This window comes from Vicia villosa, unplaced genomic scaffold (genome assembly GCF_029867415.1).
Source record: "Vicia villosa cultivar HV-30 ecotype Madison, WI unplaced genomic scaffold, Vvil1.0 ctg.001122F_1_1, whole genome shotgun sequence".
In the NCBI taxonomy this organism is placed as follows: domain Eukaryota; kingdom Viridiplantae; phylum Streptophyta; class Magnoliopsida; order Fabales; family Fabaceae; genus Vicia; species Vicia villosa.
The window spans coordinates 279,883-302,803 of NW_026705489.1; the positions used below are offsets into that span (position 1 = coordinate 279,883).

Sequence of the window (22,921 nt, forward strand, 5' to 3'; positions counted from 1 at the left end):
TCAGTTCGAAAGTTACATGCCATTAAACTTTCAAAAATCACAAAACAATAAAATCTGCATGTCACGCTGACCATACGCGTACCATACGCGTACCAACAGGGACCAAAATCCACTCAGCACACACCATACGCGTACCATACGCGTATGAGCAGATCCATTTTTCCACACAAAACATATGCATGCGCGTACCAGCCTGCCATACGCGTATCTACTAGACTCCATACGTGTACCATACGCGTATGAGCAGAAGGTGCAACCTGATGCACACTTGGGGAGCGTATCATACGCGTATCACCCCTCCATACGCATACCATACGCGTATCATACGCAAATGGGCAGCAGTTTACCAAAACCTGCAACTTACCCATTCGTCTTCCTCGTGAATTCATCTGTCCTAGATAGAAACCTTGGGCTTGCATGTTGGGGTTTCTAATTGGGGTTAGGGTTTGTGTGATGATTAATGTATCAATGAAGATGATCATGTTATATTGCTTTAAATCCATGCTTGTTGGTGATTCTGAATATGGTGCATGTGTTAAATTCGTGGAACTGTTAGTAATGCAGGGGATGAACTCATAAGCACTTTGGGACTGGTTTAGAACTTCCAAAAACGCAGAAAAATGATTCTGGTTCAGTGTAACCGGTTACGGGTTTTGGTGTAACCGGTTACGCTGTTGAAAAACTGAGAATCTGGGCTTTTTGCGTGACCGTAACCGGTTACGGTTCCTGGTGTAACCGGTTACACTGGGCGCAGAAGCAAAAATTCAGAAACTTGGGAAATTCATATCTCCCACCTCGTGCGTCCGATTGACGCGTACCATATACCGTTAGAAAGCTAGTTAGATGTATTATCTAGGAAAATTAGCTTTGGAGTGAAAATGATATTTTTCGATATATCTGACGTACCTTCTGTTATGTGCGACATTGATAACAGGTGATGCATATGTATTTTGGACTGAATTTTCTCCTTTATTCTTGATGGCTGTATTATATTGCTGCATATATATTGTCATCTTTATGCCCCTTCCACGCGGGAATGATCTGGTGTATACTCCGTGGATGGCCGCCAATGGGAATGATCTGGTGTATACTCATTGGTGGGAAGGGATAGCCGGGCATATTCACCGCTCTCAATGGGAATGATCTGGTGTATACTCATTGATCGGTACGATATATGTGGGTACTCGATGGGAATGATCTGGTGTATACTCATCGTGTTACCTAAAGAAATGCTAGTGCTTGGTGGGAATGATCTGGTGTATACTCACCATGTACTAAAAAAGGCATTTCCTCTGGCAGGAAAACATCGGATGTTGGTACGGTGAGATAGTGATACCATATCGGTAAGATCACTTGCTTATTCACCCCTATTGATGCCACATAGGCAATATCAGTAGGTCCTCTCCGGTGGGTTGGTACGATCATGGCGACGTGATTGTACTAGCAACTTTATACTGTGTGTTGTTTGCGTGCTTAATAATATCTCATTGGTTAGCCATGGGACTTCCAGTGATGATATTGCCCTTATTGTGTATTTGTACCTAGCCGTGAGTAAGACCACGGGTCCACGGCGGATCCGTTTAATTGTATGTCCCCTTTAGATCCGAGTGAACTAATAGGATAGGCGGACTCACTGAGATTTAGTAATCTCATCCCATTCCAATTATATTTTTTTCAGGTGGTTCGAGGCAAGATCGCGGTAAGGGAAAGATGGACTAGCTCTCTTGATGATACTTGGATGCTTCTTTTAGTTCTTATCGTGTTTATTAGATCTTACCTTTTGGATATGTACTGATATGATGTATCTGTATATTTTGGCCATGTCATATTCGGCTTTTGTATCATGTACTTCTACTTCCCGCTGCAAAACATTATGTATTTGTTGTCTTATGAACCATTTATAATACTTTATGCATATTATTCTAGACAAATATGTGTGGGGTGTTACAGTTGGTATCAGAGCAGGTCGATCCTCGACTTTGCTAAGACATATCATAATGCAGTACAATTCTGCCTCATATGTGTATAATCAGTAAGATCCCTTTTGTCTTATTTGTGGTATTGAGCCTGATCAACTTGATTCCATGCGTAGGACAGACAGGGAGATGGCTGAGCAACGCAGAGGTCCCGGAAGGCCCAGAACTAGGCATGTGGAGCCCGAGCAAGAAGCCGGAGGTGCAGGCGTGCATTGGCAGCAGATGATGCAGCAAATGATGCAGCAGAACCAGATGATGGCTCAAATGATGCAAGGCATGCAGGGGCAACAACCTCCTACTCAAGCTCCCGTTCCTCAAGCTGCAGCTGGACCTGATTTTCGTGCCTTCTTCAGGATGGATCCTCCAGAGTTTGTTGGCGGACTTGATTTACTCCTGGCTCATGACTGGCTAGCTGGAATGGAGAGGGTGTTTCAGGCTATTCAGTGTACGGAAGAAGAGAAGGTGACCTTTGCTACTCAGAAAATGAAGGGACCAGCTCTTAGGTGGTGGAACACTGCATCCACTTATTTCACCACCCAAGGGATTCCTAAGGATTGGCAGCACTTCAAAGTGGCATTCTTGGAGAAGTATTTCCCTAATAGCGTGAGGACCCAAAAGGAGAGAGAATTTCAGAACTTCAAGCAAGGTGACATGACTGTTTCAGAATATGCAGAGAAGTTCGAGGACTTGGCAGACTATTCCAGACAGGCTGTTTATGCTCCAGATGAACTATGGAAGATCGATCAGTTTATGATGGGATTGAGGGCCGTCATTGCTCATAGTGTTTCTCAAAGAGAGTTCACTACTTATGCTGAATGTCTAAGGCAGTGTTATGTTGCTGAAAACAGTTTGAAAAGGGTTCAAGAAGAGAGGAACCAGAACACGGCTAATTTCAGAGAGCAAGGGAGATCTACTCAACACTTGAGGCCCCGTAACCCTCCACCAAAGAAAAAGCAGGTTTATGGTGACCAATCGACTCAACCGCCTCATTGTCGAAAGTGTGGAAGGAAGCATACTGGAGATTGCCAGCTTGGTTCTATGACTTGTTTTAGATGTGGCGAGCAGGGCCACATAGCTCCACGCTGTCCACAAAGGAGGACTCCTGAGAAGACTGCAGGCTGCGTCTACACTTTGGATTCGAGGAAGGCCAAGGGAAACAACAATCTCATTGCGGGTACGTGTTATGTCAACAATCAACCTTTATGTGTTTTAGTTGATTGTGGAGCCACTCATTCCTTTGTCTCCACCGAGTGCGTCTACCGACTTGGTTTGGAGGTTATTCCGTTACCTGAACCCATGATTATTTCTTCGGCAACGGATGATACCGTGGAAGCTCGACTAATCTGTAAAGATTGTTCAGTCTCTTTTAATGGTCGCGAGTACCCAATTGATCTAATTTGTTTACCCCTCAAGAAGCTTGATGTCATTCTAGGGATGGATTGGTTGTCTCTTAACTCGGTGTACATTGGTTGCAAAGAGAAGGCCATATTCATTCCTGCTGAAGAGACTTCTTCTGATGATGCAATTACCAAGTTGATAGAAGGTACAATCAGCACGGTTAATTATCTCTTTTCTCAAGAAAGATCCTTTCTTTTAGTCCTTTCCAAGGAGCCTTCTGTGAGGATTGAGTTGTCGGAAATTCCGGTGGTGTGTGAATTTCCTGATGTGTTTCCTGAGGATATCACTTCTCTTCCTCCAGAAAGAGAAGCGGAATTCTCAATCGATCTTGTTCCTGGGACAGCCCCAGTTTCTATCACTCCATATAGGATGTCTCCTATTGAACTCAGAGAATTGAAGCGCCAATTGGAAGAACTTCTTACTAAGCATTTTATCCAACCCAGTGTTTCTCCATGGGGAGCTCCTGTTCTTTTGGTGAAGAAGAAAGACGGAAGTATGCGCTTGTGCATTGATTACCGTCAGCTGAACAAAGTTACCATAAAGAACAAATATCCTCTACCACGAATTGATGACCTCCTAGATCAGTTGAAAGGAGCCAGTGTGTTCTCGAAGATTGATCTTAGGTCAGGATACCATCAAATCCGAGTGAAGAGTTCTGACGTACCCAAGACCGCATTCAGGACCCGATATGGTCATTACGAGTTTTTAGTTATGCCTTTTGGTGTGACTAATGCTCCGGCAGTTTTCATGGATTACATGAATCGAATCTTTCAGCCATATCTGGATCAGTTCGTAGTGATCTTCATTGATGACATTCTTATGTATTCTCGTACTCCTAAAGATCATGAAGAACACTTGCGGATCGTGTTATCTACCCTTCGAGAGAAACAGCTGTATGCCAAACTCAGTAAGTGTGAGTTTTGGCTATCCGAAGTAAGTTTTCTTGGTCACGTCATCTCAGGGGGAGGCGTAGCAGTAGATCCTTCTAAAGTAGAAGCAGTGGTGAATTGGGATAGGCCAAAGAGTGTGACTGAAGTCAGAAGCTTCTTAGGTTTGGCAGGTTATTACCGGAGGTTTATTATGGGGTTTGCTAAGTTAGCCTTACCATTGACAAAGCTTACGCGTAAGGAGGTTGCTTTTGAGTGGGATTCCGAGTGTGAGCAGAGTTTCCAGAAACTTAAGAAGAAGTTGACTACTGCACCCGTGTTGGTGATTCCGGATCCAAACCGATCCTATGAGGTGTACTGTGACGCTTCTAAGAAAGGTTTAGGTGGAGTACTGATGCAAGATGGTCAGGTGGTAGCTTATGCCTCTCGGCAGTTGAGATCTCATGAAGAGAATTACCCAACCCATGATCTTGAGCTTGCTGCAATAGTTTTTGCACTCAAAGTGTGGCGACATTACCTATATGGCGTTCACTTTGAGATGTTCAGTGATCATAAAAGCTTGAGATATCTCTTTGACCAGAAGGAGTTGAATATGCGACAAAGGAGATGGATGGAGTACCTCAAAGATTATGATTTTGAATTGAAGTATCATCCAGGAAAGGCCAATAAAGTGGCAGATGCGTTGAGTAGGAAGGAATTTCGAGTCCCTGAGTTGATGATGTTGGAGCATGACTTATTGGAAAAGTTTAGAGACCTTGACCTTCAGTTTGAATGGACACCCAATGGTGTGTTGATCAGTAATTTGAGCATTCAGAATGAGTTGCGAGAGAGAATTCGGATATCCCAAGGGTATGATGAGCAATTGCAAGCAAGCAGAGATATGCCTGATTTTGTGAGAGCACCTGATGGGGTAATCTTGTTTCAGCAACGGATGTGTGTACCGAATGATTCGGAGTTAAAGCGTTTGATTCTGGATGAAGCACACAAGAGCAGGTTTTCTATTCATCCTGGGTCGACCAAAATGTATCAAGACTTGAAAAAGGATTTTTGGTGGCCAGGTATGAAGAAGGAGATTGCAGAATATGTAGCACAGTGTCCCATTTGTCAACAAGTTAAGATTGAGCACCAGAGGCCGGGAGGAATGTTACAGCCACTGGAAATACCAACATGGAAATGGGATTCTATCTCTATGGATTTCATCGTGGGATTACCTCGTGCTCGAGGCGGACATGATTCTATATGGGTAATAGTGGATAGGTTGACCAAATCTGCTCACTTTTTACCTGTAAAGACCACGCACAAGGTGATTCATCTCGCAAGACTTTTCATAGCGGAGGTTGTCCGATTGCATGGTGTGCCATCCAGTATAGTGTCCGATCGGGATCCAAAATTCACTTCGAGATTTTGGAAGGTGTTTCATAAGGAATTGGGGACTAGACTGGATATGAGCACGTCTAACCATCCTCAGTCCGATGGGCAGACGGAGAGGACGATCCAGACGATTGAAGATATGCTGAGAGCTTGTATTTTAGAAGAAGGTGGGAGTTGGAAAGATCATTTGCCATTGATAGAGTTCGCATACAATAACAGTTACCATGCTAGTTTGGGTATGGCTCCTTATGAAGCTTTATATGGGAGGAAATGTCGATCACCGCTATGTTGGGCCGAAGTAGGGGAGAAGAGTATTCTTGGACCGGAGATTATACAAGAAACTACCGAGAAGGTTAAGATGATCCAAGATAACCTTAAGAAAGCCCAAGACCGACAGAAGAATTATGCGGACAAGCGGAGGAGACCGTTAGAATTTGAAGTTGGTGATCATGTGTATTTGAAGGTCACTCCGAGATTAAGGTTGGGAGGACCGTTCAAAACACGAAAGCTCAGTCCAAGGTATGTGGGACCATACCAGATTTTGAGCAGAGTAGGTGAGGTGGCTTATCAGTTGGCACTACCGCCTTCACTATCCGGGCTGCACGACGTATTCCACGTATCTCAGCTCCGAAAGTTCGTGCCTGATACCTTTCATCCTATTCTTCCGGATTCTGTTGAAGTAGAACCAGATCTTACCTATGATCCTCAACCTTGCTGTATCATGGAGCGTGCAAGCAAGTCTCTACGGAATAAGGAGATACCTATCGTGAAAGTGATGTGGGATGAGACGCGTCCTGAGGAAGCTACGTGGGAGCTTGAATCAGAGATGCGGGAGTCCTATCCTCACTTGTTTTGGTAAGTTTTCTTTGAATTCGAGGACGAATTCTATTTAAGGGGGGGAGAATGTAATACCCGATATCCTATTTATTAATACTAATGTGGTTGGTATAAAATAAGATCGATAAATATGATATCTACTTCTACTAATTGGCATTTGTGCTAACAAAACCTATTAGTGGTGATAGAAGGGGTATTAAGGTATTTTCACTCTTAAATAAAACTTAGGGCATGTTGGGTTAATTACCCTCTTCTTTCCAAAAACCAGAATTCTGATTTTAGTAGAGGAAGAAGAAGAAAAACGTGGAAAAGGGAGAGGAATAGAAGGAAGCCTCCAAGCTTGGACCAAACTCAGCTCAACCTTGCATGCATCTGAATCTATTCAAGCCTGATTCTCTGGTCATCTTCTGTTCTGCTCTCAACTCCATCATCATCTTCATCTTCTTCTAAGGTGAGTCCTAGATAGAAACCTTGGGCTTGCATGTTGGGGTTTCTAATTGGGGTTAGGGTTTGTGTGATGATTAATGTATCAATGAAGATGATCATGTTATATTGCTTTAAATCCATGCTTGTTGGTGATTCTGAATATGGTGCATGTGTTAAATTCGTGGAACTGTTAGTAATGCAGGGGATGAACTCATAAGCACTTTGGGACTGGTTTAGAACTTCCAAAAACGCAGAAAAATGATTCTGGTTCAGTGTAACCGGTTACGGGTTTTGGTGTAACCGGTTACGCTGTTGAAAAACTGAGAATCTGGGCTTTTTGCGTGACCGTAACCGGTTACGGTTCCTGGTGTAACCGGTTACACTGGGCGCAGAAGCAAAAATTCAGAAACTTGGGAAATTCATATCTCCCACCTCGCGCGTCCGATTGACGCGTACCATATACCGTTAGAAAGCTAGTTAGATGTATTATCTAGGAAAATTAGCTTTGGAGTGAAAATGATATTTTTCGATATATCTGACGTACCTTCTGTTATGTGCGACATTGATAACAGGTGATGCATATGTATTTTGGACTGAATTTTCTCCTTTATTCTTGATGGCTGTATTATATTGCTGCATATATATTGTCATCTTTATGCCCCTTCCACGCGGGAATGATCTGGTGTATACTCCGTGGATGGCCGCCAATGGGAATGATCTGGTGTATACTCATTGGTGGGAAGGGATAGCCGGGCATATTCACCGCTCTCAATGGGAATGATCTGGTGTATACTCATTGATCGGTACGATATATGTGGGTACTCGATGGGAATGATCTGGTGTATACTCATCGTGTTACCTAAAGAAATGCTAGTGCTTGGTGGGAATGATCTGGTGTATACTCACCATGTACTGAAAAAGGCATTTCCTCTGGCAGGAAAACATCGGATGTTGGTACGGTGAGATAGTGATACCATATCGGTAAGATCACTTGATTATTCACCCCTATTGATGCCACATAGGCAATATCAGTAGGTCCTCTCCGGTGGGTTGGTACGATCATGGCGACGTGATTGTACTAGCAACTTTATACTGTGTGTTGTTTGCGTGCTTAATAATATCTCATTGGTTAGCCATGGGACTTCCAGTGATGATATTGCCCTTATTGTGTATTTGTACCTAGCCGTGAGTAAGACCACGGGTCCACGGCGGATCCGTTTAATTGTATGTCCCCTTTAGATCCGAGTGAACTAATAGGATAGGCGGACTCACTGAGATTTAGTAATCTCATCCCATTCCAATTATATTTTTTTCAGGTGGTTCGAGGCAAGATCGCGGTAAGGGAAAGATGGACTAGCTCTCTTGATGATACTTGGATGCTTCTTTTAGTTCTTATCGTGTTTATTAGATCTTACCTTTTGGATATGTACTGATATGATGTATCTGTATATTTTGGCCATGTCATATTCGGCTTTTGTATCATGTACTTCTACTTCCCGCTGCAAAACATTATGTATTTGTTGTCTTAGGAACCATTTATAATACTTTATGCATATTATTCTAGACAAATATGTGTGGGGTGTTACATCGGATCTTCCTGGAATTTCGGCACAGTGTTCATGACTCATAGGAGCAAATTCTGAACGGTGGATATTGAATTATGAGCTTTGTAAGTCAGTCTATCGAGTTGATCTTTGAGGTCAGAATTTCTTGGTGTTTTTGGATTGTTTTGTCTCTCTTTGTTCTTGTTGTATTTCAAGATTGATTGTAGATCTTTATGATGTTTACTTTTGCATCTAACTAGTGTTAGAGGGAACCTTACTTGTACCAATTGTTGATTATAGTGGAGATTTTAAGTGGTCTACGGGTCTCGTGGTTTTTTACTCCTACTTAACGGAGGTTTTTCCACGCTAAAATTGTGTTGTGTTGTTTGGTGTGTTGTTTGTTGATTGTCTCTAAGTTGCATGTGATATTTGGGAGAGTTTATGCTGTTGAATTATTTTGTTGCGTTTGTAATTTCCTACCAACATTAAGATGGTGAAATTTATGGATAGAAAATATGCAAGTCAACTAGTAGTTGTTTAGTTTTGATGATGACAACACTTGAACTTAAGCTTCTGATGAAAATAACTCAAGTAGTCAAAGATGCACAAGATGGTTGATCAAGCTATCCTTGCGAATCAAGCAAGACATTAATTCCAATTCAACATTATAGTTCAACGACTTTCAAGTGAAACAAATGCTAAATACAAAGAATATGCCAAAAATTCTAAATTAACACTAGTTCGCAAATGAATCACATCTAGCACACAATCATCGGTAGATAAAAATACAAAAGCGGGGTGTTTTCACTCAACCAACAATCTTACAAACAAAAGACTAAATTATGCAGTCATACAAAAATCATATTGAAAATACAAAAGCAAGAATCACAAGGACTTTTCAAGGTTGTAGCATGGTCGGGTGAACAAACAAGGGATAATTCCTAAGGCTAATCAAAACAAAACTTGCCTAAACTTAAGGGAATGATCAATTCATCAAAGATTCAAACACCAAATTTTAATCAAACTTCTTCTGAATCCTAAATTTCACACCAAAACACATACCTATTCGCACAATTATTCGAACTATTTTTTGTTTTTGTTTTTTAAAGCATTTTTCTTTTTTTTTTTTAAAAATTTTTCTTTTTTTTTTCTCTTTCTCTTTCTTTTTCTTTTCTCTTTCAACCTCATAACAATCAACCACAAGTGCACAATCATTTTTCTCCCCAACTTGAATTCATCTGTATCATTATGTGAATACTCCTTACTTTCAAATGCAAGGTAAAAATTTATAAAGCAACATAAAGTTGAGGGTTCAAGAAAAAATCAACAATCAAACTCCGTACAAAAAGTGAACTAAATACTTATAGACAAGCATCAAATTCAAAGAATATGACAATGACAAAAGGCTCAAAATTAAACAAAAATGTCTTGATTCTTTTCATGCTTTCATATAGTCAACACAAACAAAAGATTAAGTATGATAAAATCCAGTTAGAACAAGAGTTGTGGTCTCCAGCATATGTGAACAATGGAAAGCTACCTCACAAAAAGGTGAGAATTAAAGTGATTCACAAACAAATAAGTATATGAAAAAATGGATGACATAGAAGTTGTAAAAAGCCTAAGTATCATGAATATGCTAAAGTCTAGAAAGCGATAAACACATACCTTGAATGTGTATAAAACTTTAACAAAATCATTACCATACACTCGCAAGTCTAAATGATCAAACTTGAAAAATCACCTCAAATTCCTCAAGCTACTCAAAATGAGGTCAAAGGCAAACACACAAATTATTAATATTAACAAACTAAAAGACCAGATGAAATTGTCTAAACAAATTTAAAAAATGAAGATTTGAAATTTAAGAACTGTTCCGATCTCAATTTGTTTGGACAATTGCATCACACTACCTAAACTAAACAAAAACTAAAAATAATAAGCGTGATTGTTTTACGTTGTAAGCTCGATGCCTGTTATTAAAGAACGTTTCTCAAAGTTACTTCTGCCCAGCTATTCCTAACCACACACAAGCAAACGTGAAAGGAAAGAAACAATAATATAACAAATTCACAAGTATATATATATATAATATGTACAAGTGTAGTAAACATACACAAGTATCGATATAAACAAATGAGAATATACAATATGTGCGATATATACAAAACTCAAAACCGATAAAACTATTGCGATGCAAGTTAATAAAACACCAATCCCCGACAACGGTGCCATTTTGCTTAAGTGATAAATCGGCAAGCAACAAAAGTTTTTGAAATATTTATCTGGGAAACTATCGTCTCCACGGGGACTAGTGCATTGAACTGTCGTTCAACAGTTTCCAAAGTTATGAGTTTGGATTGAATTGTTTAAAGCATAAAAACAGAAAAGTAAATATCAACACAAAAAGAAATCATTCTTCAGAGAGAAGAGACTTATCAGGCATGCATATAATCTACTTCTCACAAACTTAAACTTATTGACTAGTTATACTCAACCTACAATACTCATCAATATCATCAAGCATCAACCACACCCTAAGTCATTCCTAACCCTAAGTAGAGAATACTATTATATCATCTCGATGACGATCATCTCAGCCAACCTCAACAACACAACAGACATCCATATCATTTGTATCGACGATCTCTCAACCAACACAACTAACACGGAAGCACTATTCTTCGACACCCATAGAGATTGTTAGCTCTAAATCTATCTCTATAATCCAGAAACTAATAGGTAACCATCCTAGATAAGAAATCAAGGAGTATATGTCTATAACAACCCAAACCCATAGCACAAAGCAAAAGTCTAAGACGATAATCAACACAGATTTATAAAGCATATTTTATATAACACCATGGGCGACAAATATACATGAGTTCAACGTATATACATATACAAAACCCAACGAAGAGAGAATACACAAAGAGGAAGAAAAATGAACCAAAAATCTCTCATTTTGTTAGCGTCGATCGATAATCAATCCATCCCGGATCATCCATATGCAAACTCCATAGTTGTTTTCTAAGCTAATCTAACTAAAAAATGTTTGGTGATGGAGTGGGAGCAAAAAATCCCCAAACCATAACCTAAAAAATGTATTTTTACCTCTTTAAATGTGTTTTTGTCTAGACCGATTCATCCAGCGACTCTAAACAGCGTTTTTTTCACGCTTCTGGGTCCTTCTGGCTCGCCCAGCGAGCCCAGATTCGTTCGGCGAATGACACGAGAAGCCAACAACCAAAATTTAACATTGTTTCGGCCATAACTTGAGAACCGTAACTCCAATTTTCGCACGGTTCGAAGTGTTGGAAAGCTTATTCAATTTCCTATCTTATAACTAGTAGGATACCTGTGTGTCCGCACAGGTACTGGTTTGGGATGGACCGGGTATACCATAAAGATTTTGTATTTAATTTAAAATCGAGAAGTATTTCATGTAAAATAAAATATATATATATATATATATATATATATATATATATATATATATATATATATATATATATATATATATATATATATATATATATATATATATATATGTTTTAATGTGGAAAAGCAAAACAAAATATTCGTTCAAAGACATTGATATAATTACATAAGAAATAAGAAAGTGTCAAAAACAATTAATATCTTAATATAAAACATACATTAGACAAATAAATATCCAAAATTTGAATTAGTTGAAAATCAATAAAAAATTAATTTGACATAAAAACCCAAAAAGAGGAAGATCTAATAGAATATAAAAAAAATTATTCATTTCCCATGCGTTCACACGTTACTGGTATGTTACTCGTGCGTTCACATGTTACTGGTGTGATAATCTAATGTTCACACATCACTGGTATGTTACCCGTACATTTGCATGTTTATGTTAAGCTGTTATTGAATTGTTTTAAATGATGAGGTTGACAGTAAAATTTTCTACAATGCAGCAAGTTCTAATGTGCAAGAACAAGATACCTAACTGTTGCACTTTTACCAACGCCAAATGCATTTATCTTGTTGGCTTCATCAGAAAGTGGGATGGCATTTGAAATTGACATTGCGGTCTGTGACGGTGTTACATATTAACATCAGAAAAACAAAGTCTTAAGGACCTTATCATTGGTAAATCACTAAGCACTCCCTACAAAAAATCAAGTAAATTACGGCAGTTATAAAAGTGTTATTATGGCGTTTACAACTGCCGTAATTTACAAAAATGGTGTTTTATAATAACGCCGTGAATTTGGCTGCCGCTAAGAAAATAATAGCGGTTTCATATTAACCGCCACACAAACCGCCATAATAAGCTTATGTATAAATTGCGTTTCTTTGTTCGTAAATAATGGCGGTTAAACCAACATAAATAACACTATTTTGTAAAGAAAGTAAGAGATAATTAAGGCAATAATAACCCCCATAATTTTCACATTTTTCATTAAAAAAAGTGATTAATCAATAGACAATCATGATGCACTCATATTATGAGATCACCTGGATTGATCTTGACTATTGACTATTATGGAAGTATTACACTTTGGCAAACATACTAGCTTACCAATGACGGAAGTTGTTTTGTCAAAAAAAAGACATTACAATTCAAAATTCTAACCATTTAACTGACTTTGGCTTGCAGGTCAGTACTAACATAATTCACCATTCACCATAAAAGAAAGAATACAAGGAAAATTGGTTGGGAGAATTGGTTGTGGCATATGATCCATAGAAACTGAAATAAAACTAATGTTTTTTCCCATCGAAGCAAACCCCTTGAATTGTCAACCATAAATGTTTGCACATTACATGTTTCATCTCAGATTCACCAATTGAATAAATGGCTTTCTGCTGCTCTGTTTGAATAAAACATCAATTGCATTAGTATCTATTGACTATTATATATCAAGAATAAGAAAAATAAATGTTTACAACTGAATACAAGTATATATGAATAACTTGAAGATTGGAACTAAATGAACATGGTCTTAAGGCAGATATATAAACCATAGTCACATAATTCGCAGGTACCCCCTGCGAACCGCGAATTGGTTCGCGCGTACCGGTTCGCGCGTACTTTTGTGAATTGGTTCGTCCAAATTCGCACAAAATTCGTCAAAAAATGAGTACCAACGAACCATCTTTTATGAACCGAAATATTTCAAATTTTATGACTTTTCATGATTTAATTAAATTATTATTATTAAAAGGGAAATGTAATCATTTTAACACTTTTCATTCTCCTGCAAGTTAAATGCACGTGAATGCTTTTTTATTTTCCAAAACAGAATGAATGGTCTTTGTCCAATGGCTTTATTACCAAATTAATTGCTTTTACTTTATTACCAAGCAAAGTTGTCTTGAGCAGTAAAATCACTTTATGACTTTTAATTTACCAATGTTTCCTTTTAGTTTTCATCATAACTATTATTTAACTAAATAGATGAACGATGTTTTTCTGCAAGTCAGATCTCTTTTGAACCTTTTCATTTTCACTCCTCCTAGTTACTATGGTGTTTGGTAAAAGAAAATCCTTTGAACCACCACTTTCAAATGAAACTCGTGAGAGTGAACATGCAAGTGATGAAGAAGTCTTTGAAAGTTCATTGCTTGTTCAAGGTTCATCTTCTCCACTTACAAATACCAACACAAATCACAATGAAACAACAAAGCCTCCTTTAGCTCAAGAAGTTATTTACACTGGTGTGACAGGAAAAAATCCAGGAGGGACAAAGAACTGGACATGTAAACATTGCAAAAATTCCTACAAAAGCACATATACTAGGATACATTATCATTTCTTTGGTCATCCTCCAAGTAAAAGAAGCGGTATCCAACGATGTCAAGCTTTGGTGAATGACAGAGAAACTTATGAAAAAATTAGAAAAAGAGTTCAAGAAGCAGAGAAATATGGTGTACCTTCATTGAAGATTTCTACCATCAACAAAAAAGAAACAGGTATACGTTCCAAGCCTCTTGAAGATTCTTTCCAACTTATGGGAAGAGATGTTGTTGATATGAAGGTGATGAAAGGACTCTGTGCAAACGGGATTCCTTTTAATGTTTTAAGAAGTCCACAATTTGTGGAAATGATAATTGCTATTAACAATGGACCTAAAGGCTACAAACCTCCATCTTCAAAAAAGGCAAGAACAGTTCTTTTAGATGAGTGTAAGAGAAGTGTTGACAAAGATTTATCTCCTGTCAAAGACACATGGTTTCATCATGGGGTATCTATTGTATCTGACGGGTGGAGTAATGTAAGACATATGCCGCTCATAAATGTTCTTGTTGTGAATAGTAAAGCTGCGGTGTTTATGTTTGCAGAAGACTTTTCTGGTGTTGAAAAAACAGGAGTTGCAATTGCTGAGTTTTTGATCAAAGCTATTGACTAAATAGGACCCTCAAATGTTCTACAAGTGGTGACAGATAATGCAGCAAATTGTAAAGCCGCTGGAAAAGAAATTCAAAAGGTATACAAACACATCTTTTGGTCTCCTTGTGTTGTACATACTTTGAATTTGATTTTTAAAGACTTTGCTGAAGCATTTGAGTGGCTAAGAAATACTTATAAACAAGGTAAGACTATTGTTAAGTACATACTTAATCATAGTCAAATTTTGGCTATATTCAGAGCAAATTCAAAGTTAGAATTGTTAAAAGTGGCCAAAACAAGGTTTGCTTCTCACTATATTCTTCTTAAGCGTCTTCTTATGTGTCGTGAAGCTTTAGCAACCACTGTTGTGTTGAATAGCTGGAAAGAATGGGTTAAGCAAGGAGATGAAAACACAAGAAAAATGGGGGTTTTAGTTGCTGAAAAAATTGCAAGTGAAAGTTTTTGGGAGGAAGTTGAAAATGTAGTTAAAATAACAAAACCAATTTATCTTTTGATTAAGTTTGCCGATGGAGAAGGACCAAAAATGGGAGAGTTTAATGAAAAAATGGATGTGATGCTTGGAGAAGTACATGAGATTATGAAAAGAAATAAGTATGAAAGTTGCTACTCTGAAATGGAAAGAATAATTACTGCAAGATGGACAAAAATGAATTACACAATACATTGTCTTGGATTTGCTCTTACCCCAAGATTTTATGATACACATTATCTTGCAACACCTGCTCCTGGAGGTGTAGCTAGAAAAGCTCCAGATCAAGATAAAGAAGTGGTTACAGCAGTGATGGAGGCCTTTGAAAAAATATCTGAAAATTCTGATGAGCAGAAGCTTTTACGTGATCAGTTTGTAACATTTCATACAAAAAAGGAATGTATGTAATGCCTGCCGCTCAATTGGATGCGGTAACAATGGATGCTATTGATTGGTGGTCAACCTATGGATCCGAAGCTCCTGAGCTTGCAGAAGTGGCAAAAAAGTGCTTTCTCAACCGATAAGTAGCTCTTCGGCTGAAAGATCTTGGAGTACTTATTCATATATTCATAGTGTAAAGAGGAACCGACTTAATTGTGGAAGAGCTGATAAATTGGTGTATATTCATTCAAACATCCGCTTACAATCACGATTTTCTGAGAGCTACAAAAATGGTCCTTTTAAAAATTGGGATGTGGATTATGATGACACTTATTTAGGAGAAACTTCTATGCGGCTGCACGATACAAGTTTAGAGTTACCTAATGAAATCAATGAAAGAGTTGATGATAATGAAAATGCAAGGAGGGGGGCTGCTACTGCTACTCTTAGGAGAGGAAAAAGATTGAAGAATTGAAAGCAATGAGAGGGGCTGCTACTGCTACTGTTAGGAGAGGAAAAAGACTGAAGAATTGAATGCAATGAGGGGGGCTGCTACTGCTACTGTTAGGAGAAGAAAAAGAATTAAGAATTGAGTTTTTATTCTAAGTTTTAGTTAGTTATGGTTTATGTTTTTTAATGCTACTGTTAGGAGAAGAAAAAGAATTAAGAACTGAGTTTTTATTCTTAGTTTAAGTTAATTATGGTTTATGTTTTTTAATTTTATTTTAATCTAAGTGTGTTAAAGTTCAGATTTTAATTTTTGAAAAAGTTAAATTTTAGGGGACAACTTCTCTACCCATCACAAAAAGATGGGTAGTGTACACTCCACCAATCAGATAACACCATTTAATTTTTATATATTTAATTATTTATCATATGAACAATTGTTTGATGTTTTCAATGTATTTTACACTAAAGGTAACTTTACCCACCTTTTTGAGGTGGGTAAATAAGAATTCACCTTTATAAGTGGTAGTAATATTTTCAAATTATCTATTTTGACATTAAGTAAATCATTTTTGTAATAATGGCGTACCGGTTATTATATTTTAACGTACCGCGAACCCGAATAGCGTACTGACTCTCTATATCCCCCGCGTACCTAATTCTTTGAAAGTAGCGAACCGCGTACATGAATGCGTACCACGTACCGGAGCGAATTGCGAACGGTGTGACTATGATATAAACACTAGTGAAACAGTAACTGTCATCCTTAGCCTTGTGGAAAATCCTGACAAGGCTTTTCCGAAAACAATAACTTCACAATTTCAAGTTGTTCTTGTACTTTCACTTGTAGAAATATTGTTAACGCATGCTAGTGATGAGGTCTACTTTAGACAGAGAGAGAATCCAGATTGGACTTGTGATGTAAGGGCATTGAAGGCTTTGGAAAAGTTTGAAAATAAACTTAGTGAAATTAAGAAAAAGATTGAGATGATGAACACTGATGAGAAACTTAGAAACAGATTTGGCCCATTGAAAATGGCATGCACTTTGCTTAAGCCTAGTAGAGAAGGTGGATTAACTGGCATGGAGATTCCTAATAGAATATAAATTTAATATGGTTTAGGGTCTTGTCTTTAGTCATTTAATTTCTCTTGTTTAAAAATAGTTGTAGTAGTAGTGAACTTAGTCATTTTAGTTTTTATTTTAGAATATATAATATATAGGTATAATACATATTCACCTCCTGCCATTAGGGCGAGACAGATTCCATTTTCGCTACCTCCCCCTGCCATTAGGGCGAGACAGATTCCATTTTCGCTACCTCTTGTTTGGCTGACTGGGCATAGATTCCCTTGTTTGGCTGACTGGGCATAGGGAATGGCTGACTGGGCATAGATTCCCTTGTTTGACTGACTGGGCATAGGGAATCTGGTTACGTGACATAAATTAAATTGCATTCCATTTTCGCTACCTCTTGTTTGGCTGACTAGGCATAGATTCCCTTGTTTGGCTGACTGGGCATAGGGAATGGCTGACTGGGCATAGATTCCCTTGTTTGACTGATTGGGCATAGGAAATCTGGTTACGTGACATAAATTAAATTGCAAAATTGCATTTTCCCATGCAGAAAACAGTCCCTACCACTAGGCCAACTTGTCTATTGTGATATATGATGGAACTGAAACAATATATTATATCAACTAGTGTCTTACCCGTGCGTTCGCACGGGTACCCGTCGTTTTCGCGCATTGTGATTGAGAAAAGTAAAAGATATTAGTAAAAGATTAAGTTTTGGGTAAAATTGAAAAAGTTATAAAAATAGTAATATTTTATTTAACAAATTATAATGAAGGAAAAGTTTTAAAATCGCAAATTCCCGAATTATAATGAAGAAATATTCAATCAAATTATATAATTCAATTAGTGATAACTATTAGCCCAATCTCAAACTATCAGCTAAGGAGAATCGATTATTTTTTGCTAGCTAAGAAGAAAATTAATTATTTTGGCTCAATTATAACTACAAACTATCAGCCCAATCTCAAACTATCAGCTCTGTCTTGTAGGCCAATGAGAAACCACTACAAACTCCATTTATAATAATGATTCATTAAAAATGCATAATTAATAGAAAAATACTTTGACCAGTTACTTCATGTTCCCGTTAATATTCATTATTTTGATAAGTAACTTCGTATTCCCGTTAATATTTCAAATTTCTTCCCGTTAATTTTCAAAATTTTGATCAGTAACTTCATGTTCTTGTTAATATTCATTATTTTGATCAGTAACTCCTTGTTCCCGTTAATATTCATTATTTTGATCAATAAGTTCGTGTTCCCGTTAATATTCCAAATTCGTTTCCGTTAATATTCAAAAAAATTATCAGTAACTTAATGTTCCTGTTAATATTCAATATTTTGTCAATAACTCCGTGTTTCCGTCAACATTTATTATTTTGATTAGTAACTTTGTGTTCCCGTTAATATTCAAAATTTGTTCCGGTTAATTTTTAAAATTTGGATAGTAACTTAATGTTTTCGATAATATTCAAAATTTTGATCATTAACTTTGTGTTCCCGTTAATATTTAATATTTTAATCAATAACTCCGTGCTCCCGTTAATATTCAATATTTTGATCAGTAACTCCGTGTTCCCACTAATATTCAATATTTTGATCAATAAACTTCATTTCCCATTAATATTCAATATTTTTACCAGTAACTTCATGTTCCCCTTAATATTTAATATTTTGATCAGTAACTTCGTGTTTTCGTTGATATTCAATATTTTGTTCAATAACTTTATGTTCCCGTTAAAATTCAATATTTTGATCAATAACTTCAAGTTCCCATTAATATTCATTATTTTGATCACTAACTTCGTGTTTCTGTTAATGTTTCAAATTTTATCCTGTTAATATTCAATAGTTTGATTAATAACGCCATGTTTCCGTTATTATTCAATATTTTTAGCAGTAACTCCATGTTCCCGTCAATATTATATACTTTGCTCTGTAATTTAATACTCACGCTAATATTCAATATTTTGATTACTAACTTCATGTTCTCGTTAATATTTAATATTTTGATTAGTAACTTCATGTTCCTGTTAATATTCAATATAGTTTGATCAATAACTTTGTTTTCCCGTTAATATTCAATAGTTTGATCAATAACTTCGTGTTCTCGTTAATATTCATTATTTTGATCAGTAACTTTATGCTCTCGTTAACATGCCATTTTTTATCAGTAACTTCATGTTTCCGTTAATATTCAATACATTTAATATTTTGATCAGTAATTTAATATTATCTTTAATATTCAATATTTTGATTAGTAACTTCATGTACCCATTAATATTAAAAAAATTCTATTAATATTCAATATTTTGATTAATAACTACATGTTCCCGTTAATATTCAATTTTTTTATCAGTAACTTCATGTTTCTATTAATATTCAATATTTTGATGATATTTTTGAAACAAAAATAAATTAATTTTAACATTGTTTAAAAATATTTAATGATAATTAAATTTTTTTATAATAACAAAAATCTTAAATTGACAAATTATAATGAAGAAATATTCTATCAAATTATATAATACAATTAATAATAAATATTTAATATAATTGATTAAACTCAATTTACAAAACAAATATATTATTCCATATATAAAATATTTGAATCAATAGTTAATTATTCCTATATATAAATATTTTTGTTTTGGAATTATTTATTAAACTATTTAGTTTTAATTGCAACTTTAATCCTCCTATTTTGTCTTTTTCTTGATTTTGATCCCTCTATTTTAAAAATCACTATTTTAGTCCTTTTTTAAGTTTTCTGTGCAATTTTCGTCCCTCTATTTTGTTTTTTTCTGCAAAATCAGTCCATATTCCTGTCTCTTTTTCATTAGAAAACTCAAAAAGGGGACCAAAATCGTGGTTTTAAAAATGGGGGGACTAAAATCGAGAAAAAGACAAAATAAGGGGACCAAAGTTGCAATTAAGCCAACTATTTAAATCAATTGTAAACTTATTCTCGTTATTACATTTAATTAAATGTGTTAATATCAGTACCATATGTGCGTACCATATAATTACCCGTGTGTATCCGTAATATATTATTTTGTATTTGGATAGAATTGACCCATTAAAGTTTTAATGGTAATATTTCAATTATATTATATATATATATATATATATATATATATATATATATATATATATATATATATATATATTGATTATTGATGAACTTGTTCAATTAAATTTTAAATTTTATAAATGACAAACAAATTGTATGATTAATAAAAAATATCATACAATTTTGATATTATTTATTCATATATTACTTATGTTTCATTATATTACTACTTATTCATACATTACTTATGTTTCATTCTATTACTATTTATTCATACAATACTTATGTTTCATTCGATTACTTATGCTTATTAACACCCATAGTTATTTTTAAATATTTTTTTAAAAAAAAGTCAATAGATCTAATATATTTATTTTATTTAATAATCTCTAAAAAATTATATATATATATATATATATATATATATATATATATATATATATATATATATATATATATATATATATATATATATATATATAACTTTCATATTTTATATTTTAAATAATTTAGTAGTATTAGTAAGAAATCTTATTAAAGTGAAAATAGAAAATAGTAGTTAGTTTTTCTATACAGAAAATGACGATGGCACATGTTGTATTTTAAATATTTTGAAAATATACTTTATTTTTATAATAATATCTATGAATTTTTTATCAAAAAACTCCATACAATATATAAAAGCAATGATATGCCTAAAACATTTTATTAAAATATGTATCTAATAATATTTATCCTTTTGTTAAATGAGAGGTTAAAAATCTTCTAACCATATGAAATTTGGTTTCAAAATTATGTTGATAAATTCATTATTTTGGAAAGTTTCTATTAAATAATTTTGAAGGAAATCAAGTGAGATAAATTATATTTATTAATTTTTAATGATAATATGATTCACTCAATTTTTGGTGATACAACATCAATATAATTGGAGTACTAAATATATTTGTAACGTATTTATTTTATACCAATTAAGATATTGGTAAGTAATTGATATGATTTTAATGTATTGATTCTATATCAATTAAATTATTCCCAACGTACTGATTTTAAGGTTGGGTCGTTAAAAAGGCTTTTATATCTTACAAAGTTAGATAATTTTAGGTAAATCATACAAAAGTACAATATTTACTCAAAATTATATTATTTTTAGGTAAATCATACAATATTGTAAAAACAATATAATTTTGTAAGATATAAAAGTACAATATTTTCTCAAATCTAATAATTTAAATATACATATGGTAAGTACTAAAAGAATAAGAAATCAAAAGTTGCAATCACATGCATTAAATCATAAATTAAAAGTTGCAATCAATCGATCAATGATTACTAAAGATAATTATGATATTTAACTTTTTTATAAGTAAATGATTTATGTCTTTTCATTCTAAACTCTTTATTTACCTAAAAAAATATACTATTTTTTTCTTTATTCTTTGATTCTATTTTCTTATACATTTCAAAATTATGTATATGTTTTGAATTTGTAATATTTTATTATATTCTATATTTATTTATTTTTTTGTTCGACCTTAGAATAAATAAATATCAATAATATTTTATAAAACTAACTTTATAAATTATATATATATATATATATATATATATATATTGATAAACTTAATTTTTTTAATTTGACCTAACTAAAATATTCTTTAGTTATATGAATTAATATATAATATTATGTTATTTATATATTATAATATCTATAATTTTTATAGCTACTAAGATTTAATATAAATATCACTCAAAGATAAAATCAATTAATCAATGAAATTTATTTATTAAAATTTGCAATAATATACCAATTATTTCCATATCAAGAAAATAGGTGTGCTGCTTCATTATTTCAACAAATCATTCTTTAAAATCACGTTCAAATCGACCATAATGCTTGGATTATTATGGATAAGAAGTTAAAAATTGTAGGGTTAAATATGTTTTTCGTCCCTGTAAATAACCTAAAAAATGATTTTAATCCCTATAAAAATTTCCTTCAAAGAATAGTCCTCTTAAAATTTTCCATCCACACTTTTGATCCTTGCCGTTAATTTGGTCTAACGGAAGTTGGCGTGGCACGCCACGTGTCATGCCACGTCATCTAAATTCAACAACATACTTGACTGTAGAAAAACGAGTTAGATTGAGGGGGTTATAAACCTCCTTAAATTTGAATGTTCGTCACCTTATTTGCATTATGTTCTTCACCTTCTTCCTCTCAAACAATTTCAAAACGCCATTCTTCCAAAAACAAATTAGAGCATTTCTTAAAGAAATTTAGTAAGGAAAGCGCCTTGTGGAGAAGCAAACAACATGAGAAAATTTATGTAAATGTTAATGACATTAAATCATATTTGAGTCGAGAAAGGAAAAGTCGTCAAAGTATTAAAATTGTCAATTCCAAGTTGGTTAATAAGTTGGGTGACGCTAAGGGTGTGTTTGGTTCAAATGAGGGGGAGGGGAGGGGAGGGGATTTAAAGGAGGGAAGGGGAGGGGAGGGGAGGTGAGGGATTTTTTTTAATCAAATAAGTGTTTGGTTCAAAATAAGAGATGGGAAGGGAAGGGAGGGGTTTTAATTAAAAATATGTTTGGTTCAGGAGGGGAGGGAAGGGGTTTTATAAATAAATTACATTTTTACCCTT

General features: G+C 34.9%; 1 protein-coding gene across 1 annotated transcript; it reads left to right on the plus strand.

Moving 5' to 3' along the window:
• Window positions 1-14,862: 14,862 nt before the first annotated feature.
• LOC131633405 (uncharacterized) lies at window positions 14,863-16,152 on the plus strand. Its single transcript, XM_058904117.1, has 3 exons — window positions 14,863-14,903; window positions 15,065-15,667; window positions 15,789-16,152. The coding sequence occupies exons 1-3, from the start codon at window positions 14,863-14,865 to the stop codon at window positions 16,150-16,152; spliced, it is 1,008 nt and encodes a 335-aa protein (XP_058760100.1).
• The last annotated feature ends 6,769 nt before the right edge of the window (window positions 16,153-22,921 follow it).

What these genes read in the sequence shown, in the direction of transcription:
- LOC131633405 (XM_058904117.1), top strand. Translation starts at nt 14,863, where the DNA reads ATGCAGCAAATTGTAAAGCCGCTGGAAAAGAAATTCAAAAG. An exon ending in CTGGAAAAGAAATTCAAAAG is followed by an intron (nt 14,904 to 15,064) that starts GTATACAAACAC and finishes GGCTATATTCAG; the next exon opens with AGCAAATTCAAAGTTAGAAT. An exon ending in CAGAAGCTTTTACGTGATCA is followed by an intron (nt 15,668 to 15,788) that starts GTTTGTAACATT and finishes CTGAGCTTGCAG; the next exon opens with AAGTGGCAAAAAAGTGCTTT.